Source organism: Rana temporaria, chromosome 2 (assembly GCF_905171775.1).
Source record: "Rana temporaria chromosome 2, aRanTem1.1, whole genome shotgun sequence".
NCBI lineage: Eukaryota > Metazoa > Chordata > Amphibia > Anura > Ranidae > Rana > Rana temporaria.
In genome coordinates, this window is record NC_053490.1 from 45,159,735 (window position 1) to 45,168,225 (window position 8,491).

Below are 8,491 nucleotides of genomic sequence, written 5' to 3' on the forward strand. Positions count from 1 at the left end.
CAAGCACTTTTTTCACTGGGGACTTTTTCCAGCGATTGTTGTTTTTTTTTTTTGTGCGTTTCACTCTTTTAATGACTTATTATTTACTTTGTTGTATGTAGCATTTAGCGCGGTTTATTTTTTATTATTTATGAATACCTCACTGATCGAGGGGAATTACAAAGTTTTGCTGCGATGGTACATGCGAGAGTGGCGACCTATGTCCCAGGCACTTCCCCTCTATGTTTTAGGGGGTGTGGCATAGAAGGCACAGTATACCATATATGGTGGACATGCCCTAAAGTCAGGTGATTTTGGATTTGCATCTATAATTTTATCTTCTCATTAAAGCGGAGTTCCACCCGTGTTTTCGTTTATTATTAGTCAGCAGCTACAAAAAGCATAGCTGCTGACTTAAAGGGTCACTAAAGCAATTTTTTTTTTAAATAGCTTCCTTTACCTTACTGCGGTACTGGTTACTGTCCTTATTGTTCGTTTTTGCTTTGAAGTAGCTGTAATTCTGCTGTGATCTCCACACTTCCTGGTTGTCTGTTTCCTTATAACCATGGTACTGGGAGATTTTCACTGTGGTCTAAGCTGTCATTACTGTGTGTCTAAAACTCCTCAGAACCAATCAGATTCATTTTAAAAACAAAACACTGCCCTGGATTTGTTTGTTTTTGTTCTGTGAGTCTTCCCGACTCACCTCTCACCTGGAACTTCATGTATGTACCTTTAAAACCGAAAGTGAAACTAGAGGTACATTATATGATAGATTAAATTCAATTTTTAATCATTTTTAAAAGGAATCAGTTAACTTTTATGTCTCTATACACTGTAAACAGTCATTTCAGCAAAAAAATAATTTTCCTTTAGTGACCCTTTAATAAACCGACACTCACCTGCCCCACGGTCCAGCAATACGGCCGACCCGGAGGCTCGCTCCTCTCCCACTCCTCTGTCATAGTAACTGTGGGCACCCGGCCGTGACAGCTTACGGCTTCAACCGCACAGCACAGCTTACGGTAGTAAAACCGCACCGCTAGCGGCTGAATACCGCCGCAATTTCTGATAGTAAAGTGCCGCTAAAAATAGTGGCGCTTTACCGCCACCGCACCTCCTGCCCCAGTGTGAAAGGGGCCTTATGCCGCCAACACACGATCATTTTTCGGCATGAAAAAAACTTTGATTTAAAAAAAATGTCATTTAAAACGATCGTGTGTGGGCTTCACATTATTTTTCGGCTTCTGAAAAACAACAATTTTTTTAGAACATGCTGCATTTTTTAAGGACGTTTTAAACTATGTCGTTTTTTCGGGTTGTAAAAAATGACCGTGTGTGGGCTAAAACGACGTTAAAAACCTGCGCATGCTCAGAAGCAAGTTATGAGATGGGAGCGCTCGTTCTGGTAAAACTAGCGTTCATAATGGAGTAAGCACATTCATCACGCTGTAACAGACAGAAAAGCGCGAATCGTCTTTTACTAACACGGAATCAGCTAAAGCAGCCCAAAGGGTGGCGTCATCCGCATGGAACTTCCCATTTAGAGCGCCGTCGTACGTGTTGTACGTCACCGCGCTTTGCTAGAGCACTTTTAAAAAACGATGGTGTGTGGGCAACGTCGTTTTAATGATGAAGTTGGAAAAACTTTTTTTCTACATGCCGAAAAACTTCGTTTTTTTAATGCCGAAAAATGATCCTGTGTACGCGGCATGAGTCTCCTGGATGGACGAAGCTCACAGTGTGCAGTGAGATGAGAGTAAGCAGGGGAGGGGCCTGTACTGTACAACACAACTATGTGAGACTGAAGAGAAGGGCGGAGCTGAGAATTAAGGTCCGTACATCTGTCAATGTTGAGGTTTAGGTCACTGCATCAGGCATTACTAAGAATACCAACAAGCGTGATTTCAGCAGACGCGCCGCCTATCAATATGAGGACCAGAATCTCAACAGATCACATATAACCTCCATTTATTGAAAGTAACAATTTATAAAAAGTGTCAAAGCAAAAAAAGGGAAGAGATAGAAAATGTTATAAAGATGGTGTTAGTTGTGTTCCATGCAATACAACCGAGGCATACAGGAGGAAGAACCCACACGTGAAACTAAAACCATTTATTACCGGTTCAGGAGGAGAGTGAGGAGCCGGGAGGAGAGTGAGGAGCCGGGAGCAGAGCGAGGAGCCGGGAGCAGAGCGAGGAGCCGGGAGGAGAGCGAGGAGCCGGGAGCAGAGCGAGGAGCCGGGAGGAGAGCGAGGAGCCGGGAGGAGAGCGAGGAGCCGGGAGGAGAGCGAGGAGCCGGGAGCAGAGCGAGGAGCCGGGAGCAGAGCGAGGAGCCGGGAGCAGAGCGAGGAGCCGGGAGCAGAGCGAGGAGCCAGGAGGAGAGCGAGGAGCCGGGAGAAGAGCGAGGAGCCGGGAGAAGAGCGAGGAGCCGGGAGAAGAGCGAGGAGCCGGGAGGAGAGCGAGGAGCCGGGAGGAGAGCGAGGAGCCGGGAGATCACCAGGAGAAGGTGGAGGGACCCGCAGGACACAGAGAGGAATCAGCAGGAAGGAGACAGAGGTGGAGAGAAATATATATATTAATTATACACACAGCTCTGGGATGGCTGGAGCAAAACTGAACAGGAACAGCAGGCCATAAGTATGTGGAAGCAGGAGCAAACAATAAGAGAGAACAGGGAAAATGGAGGATAACAGAATGACATCTGACAGGTAGACAACAAGACTGATAGCAGTGAACAATGACAGATGACAAGATTAGTAGATGATGTGACGGAAGCAGTGAACAATGACAGCTGACAGAGACAGTAGATGAAGTGAACAATGACAGCTGACAGAGACAGTAGATGAAGTGACAGGAGCAGTGAACAATGATAGGGACAGTAAATGAAGTGACGGGAACAGTGAACGATGACAACTGACAGCTACAGTAGATGAGGTGATGAGAGAAGTGAACAATGACAGGTGACAGGGACAGTAGATGAAGTGACAGGAGCAGTGAACAATGACAGATGACAAAGGACAGTAGATGAAGTGACAGGAGCAGTGAACAATGACAGGTGACAGTAGATGAAGTGACAGGAGCAGTGAACAATGACAGGTGACAGGGACAGTAGATGAAGTGACAGGAGCAGTGAACAATGACAGGTGACAGGGACAGTAGATGAAGTGACAGGAGCAGTGAACAATGACAGATGACAAGGACAGTAGATGAAGTGACAGGAGCAGTGAACAATGACAGGTGACAGGGACAGTAGATGAAGTGACAGGAGCAGTGAACAATGACAGATGACAAGGACAGTAGATGAAGTGACGGGAGCAGGACAGTAGATGAATGACAGGAGCAGTGAACGATGACAACTGACAGGGACAGTAGATGAAGTGATGGGAGAAGTGAACAATGACAGGTGACAGGGACAGTAGATGAAGTGACGGGAGCAGGACAGTAGATGAATGACAGGAGCAGTGAACGATGACAACTGACAGGGACAGTAGATGAAGTGATGGGAGAAGTGAACAATGACAGATGACAGGGACAGTAGATGAATGACAGGAGCAGTGAACGATGACAACTGACAGGGACAGTAGATGAAGTGACGGGAGTAGTGAACAATGACAACTGATAGGAGAGAAGATGAAGTGACAGGAGCAGTGAACAGTGATAGAGTGAAGAATGACAGGTGACAGTGGCTGGAAATGAAGAGTAAGAGGTTCTGGGGACATAAGTGACAGATAGCACAGACCGTACTGTGAACTGACACATGACACATATGATAATGAAGAGTGAAAGATGACAGTAAAATGATAGAAACAAAAAAGCAGTCAGGGACCGGCAGATAGGTGACTTATAGTGGCAGATGGGGAGATTGGGTGCAATGACATATGATATAAATATTAGCTAGCAGTGACAGCTGACAGTCACAGTAACCAGTTGTAATAAATGATAGTGAAATCCGGAGCAGTAGACAGATGACAGGCTCTGCATAAAGAGAACAGTAATAGCCGCAGTCGCTGTGTAAACTGAGGGCTGTAATACATGAGAATGTAGTGACAAATGACAGATAACAGGGAGCATACTGTACAATGACAGATGAGACAAATGATAGTGAGCAGTGACAGATGACAGGCAGAGAGCGATAAATGACAAGGAATGGAGGGGTCTGGGATATGTAGATGATAGAAAGCAGACACAATACTGAATGAAGGGGACAGTAGAGGGACATTATACAGATTACAGTGACAGATGACAGACTCAGTAATGAACTATGAGGAGCAGGGTGAGAGATGACAAGGACACCAATGAATTATTGTACAGATGACAGAGATGGCAGTGAAGGGGACTAAAGAAGACAACAGATGGCACCAATAGTAATGGAACGGTATGGAAATGTAGAACGACAGGTGACACAGACATCTGTGCACAGTGACAGTGAGAAGAAGAACAGACACAGTGCTGAGTGATGACAGGGACAGCCGTGTACAGTGACAGATGACAGGGACAGCCGTGTACAGTGACAGATGACAGGGACAGCCGTGTACAGTGACAGATGACAGGGACAGCCGTGTACAGTGACAGATGACAGGGACAGCCGTGTACAGTGACAGATGACAGGGACAGCCGTGTACAGTGACAGATGACAGGGACAGCCGTGTACAGTGACAGATGACAGGGACAGCCGTGTACAGTGACAGATGACAGGGACAGCCGTGTACAGTGACAGATGACAGGGACAGCCGTGTACAGTGACAGTTGACAGGGACAGCCGTGTACAGTGACAGTTGACAGGGACAGCCGTGTACAGTGACAGATGACAGGGACAACCGTGCTGAGTGACAGATGAAAGCAGTGAGTAGAGGAATAGACACAGTGCTGAGTGATGACAGGGACAGCCATGTACAGTGACAGATGACAGGGACAGCCGTGTACAGTGACAGATGACAGCAGTGAGTAGAGGAATTGACACAGTGCTGAGTAATGAAAGATGACAGCAGGTAGTATAGGAAAGAGCACACAGGGAGCAAAGACAGGGGCAGTATGGGAAATGACAGATGATGGCAGGGAGGACAGGAAGGTGTGGTTTGGTAAAATACAGATGACAGCACTGAGCAGAGACAAATGTGGTATGATGGATGACAGGAGGGAGCACAGACAGGTGTGATGTTGGATAGAACAGAAGAGATGGGTGCAGAATGACAGATGATAGAGCAGAGAGAGAGAGGTGCAGTGTAATAAATGGCAGATGACAGCAGGGAGAATAGACAGGGACTGAGTGGGATGTGACATAGAACTGCAGGAAGAAAAGACGTGTGCTGTAAATAATGACAAATGACAGAATAGAGAGGTGCAGTGTGGGAGGTGACAAATGACAGGGGAGGTGTGCAGTGTGAGAGGTGACAGGGGGAGGTGACAAATGACAGGGGAGGTGTGCAGTGTGAGAGGTGACAGGGGGAGGGTGCAGAGTGGGAGGTGACAGTGGAGGGATGCAGAGTGGGAAGTGACAGGTGACAGGGGAGGGGGTGCAGTGTGGGAGGTGACAGATGACAGGGGGAGGGGTGCAGTGTGGGAGATGACAGGGGAGGGGGTGCAGTGTGGGAGGTGACAGATGACAGGGGGAGGGGTGCAGTGTGGGAGATGACAGGGGGAGGGGTGCAGTGTGGGAGGTGACAGATGACATGGGGAGGGGTGCAGAGTGGGAGGTGACAGATGACAGGGGGAGGGGTGCAGTGTGGGAGGTGACAGATGACAGGGGGAGGGGTGCAGTGTGGGAGGTGACAGATGGGAGGGGTGCAGAGTGGGAGATTACATGGGGAGGGGTGCAGTGTGGCAGGTGACAGATGACATGGGGAGGGGTGCAGAGTGGGAGATTACATGGGGAGGGGTGCAGTGTGGCAGGTGACAGATGACAAGGGAGTGTGCAGTGTGGGAGGTGACAGATGACATGGGGAGGGGTGCAGAGTGGGAGATGACAGGGGAGGGGTGCAATGTGGGAGGTGACAGATGACAGGGGGAGGGGTGCAGTGTGGGAGATGACATGGGGAGGGGTGCAGTGTGGGAGGTGACAGATGACAGGGGGAGGGGTGCAATGTGGGAGGTGACAGATGACAGGGGGAGGGGTGCAGAGTGGGCGGTAACAGATGACAGGGGGAGGGGTGCAGAGTGGGAGGTGACAGATGACATGGGGAGGGGTGCAGTGTGGGAGGTGACAGATGACAGGGGGAGGGGTGCAGAGTGGGAGATTACATGGGGAGGGGTGCAGTGTGGCAGGTGACAGAAGACATGGGGAGGGGACAGATGACAGGGGGAGGGGTGCAGTGTGGGAGGTGACAGATGACAGGGGGAGGGGTGCAGTGTGGGAGGTGACAGATGACAGGGGGAGGGGTGCAATGTGGGAGGTGACATGGGGAGGGGACAGATGACAGGGGGAGGAGTGCAGAGTGGGAGGTGACAGATGACAGGGGGAGGGGTGCAGTGTGGGAGGTGACAGATGACATGGGGAGGGGTGCAGAGTGGGAGGTGACAGGGGGAGGGGTGCAGAGTGGGCGGTGACAGATGACAGGGGGAGGGGTGCAGTGTGGGAGGTGACAGGGGGAGGGGTGCAGAGTGGGAGGTGACAGATGACAGGGGGAGGGGTGCAGAGTGGGAGGTGACATGGGGAGGGGTGCAGAGTGGGAGGTGACAAATGACAGGGGGAGGGATAAATGAATGTCCTATGAAGCACACAGGTGACAGCTGTCAGTGACAGGGATCACACAGACATATGACGAGGAGCCGAGAGAGGGCGCTGTCTTGCCGCGCCTGTGATGTCTCTGTGGCGGGGAATAGTGACAGAGAACGGCATTGTACACGGGACAGCCCGGGTGTCTCCTTACCTCTGTCCCCTCCTCTGTGTGAGTCCCCGCTGTGCGACCTCATCACTCCTCCGCCGGAAACACCGCCACATTCTCCGGTTAGCACTCTAGATACACCGGGTCCCCTCCGCGCCTGCGCACATTTACCGCCACACCCACCTCCACGTGTAAGCCCAAAACAACCCCGCCCACACTTTTCTTTTACCGAACCAGACAGACCGGTGGGAGTGTGACCCCGCCCTTCAAATCTGTGTAGTACAGCGATTTGTCCGCCCTACGCTGTCCCCGCCTACAAATCCTAGCTGTGTGGGACGCTTCTGCCCAGGGGCGTCATTAGGGGTGGACTGGGAAGGCTGGAGCCCCGAATGGGTCGCTGAAAGCCCCGAGTCTCGGCCACGAAGTATTTAATGACTAGCCCCGAGTGCTTCCAGCGCCAGCCAATCGTCAGCTCCCGATCTCCTATCGCGCATGTGCACATAGGAATTAATCAAGTTGGGGTGTAGAGAAGTTGAACTGTCAAACTGCGAATGGAGGAAGACTCCTACAATGTGAAAGATGGTGGGCGGAGCCTATGAGGAGAAGGGGCGGGTGGAGACTTTCGAGGCACTGGGCGGGGCCTGTAAGACTTGTGTCGTAGAATGATAGGCAGTGATAAGAACAACGGCTCAGCTGGGAGTGGGCGTGATCAGCGCATGGGTTGGGCGTGGCCTGAGCTCAGTAAATAGCCAATGGGGAGAAGGGAATGTCTTCTCATGCTAGCATCACGTGAACATGACACGTGACTTAGTTCACTCTGACATGGGCAACGGCTGGTGACGTTACATTGTGACGTCAGGAGTAGGCGTGGCTTGAGCTGGTAAATAGCCGAGCGGGGGAGGGGGCAGTGTCAGTCTGAGGAGAACAGAGAAGAGGAAGCAGCGTTTCTTCGGAGCTCCGTAGGGAAGACAACCTTTCCGGACTACAGGCGGGTCACAGCGGGGATCTTCCTCCTTTGTTCAGGCTCTGAGGAACTACAACTCCCAGCAATCTCTGTCCGCATGGAGAACTACAATTCCCAGCATGCACTGAGTATAGAATGGGGCTTCAGCACTAAATACATACATTTTTTTTCCCCCAGCAATCTCTACATACATACCACAGCCTGCTCCCCTCCCCCTCTTCAGGAGTAATTTCACCTCACACTCCTCTCCCACGGGTGGTGGCTCCCCCCCCCCCCCAGGGTTTGGGCCTGCGGGGGGAGGAGCAGGGGCGTCATTAGGGGTGGGCTGGGGAGGCTGGGGCCCCGAATGGGTCGCTGAAAAGCCCAGAGTCTCGGCCACAAAGTATTTAATGACTAGCCCCGAGTGCTTCCAGCGCCGCCGAGTGACAGGTCTCGCCTTCTGGAGCCTGCAGCGCTTATGATGGACGTCCCACTGGTCCAATCTGGGGACGTGTGACGTCCATCATAGGTGCCACAAGCAGGAATTACAATGCCGCCCAGCGCTCCATGCTCGGTTCGGCGGCTCTCTACGGCTCCTGAGCCTCCTCCTCTGGCTGCATATGTGTGACGGGCACACCACGCCACATCCCTGCTCGGCGGCTCTCCTCTCCTGAGTCTCTCTCCTCCTTGGCTCCTAAGCCTCCCTGGCTGCATCGCTATGATGGGCACATTGGGTGTGCCGGTGA

At 51.3% G+C, this 8,491-nt stretch overlaps 1 protein-coding gene across 2 annotated transcripts in view; it reads right to left on the reverse strand.

Moving 5' to 3' along the window:
* SLC36A4 (solute carrier family 36 member 4) overlaps positions 1-7,013 on the reverse strand; it is a 363,728-nt gene extending 356,715 nt beyond the window's left edge. Inside the window, exon 1 of one of the 2 annotated variants that reach the window (XM_040340141.1) lies at positions 6,848-7,012. In XM_040340141.1, the coding sequence (XP_040196075.1) occupies positions 6,848-6,890 (43 nt within the window). In that variant the 5' untranslated portion in view covers positions 6,891-7,012. Of the gene's footprint in view, positions 1-6,847 lie in introns of both variants that reach the window. The other variant, XM_040340142.1, reaches the window with a different exon arrangement.
* Between the last annotated feature and the right edge of the window lie 1,478 nt (positions 7,014-8,491).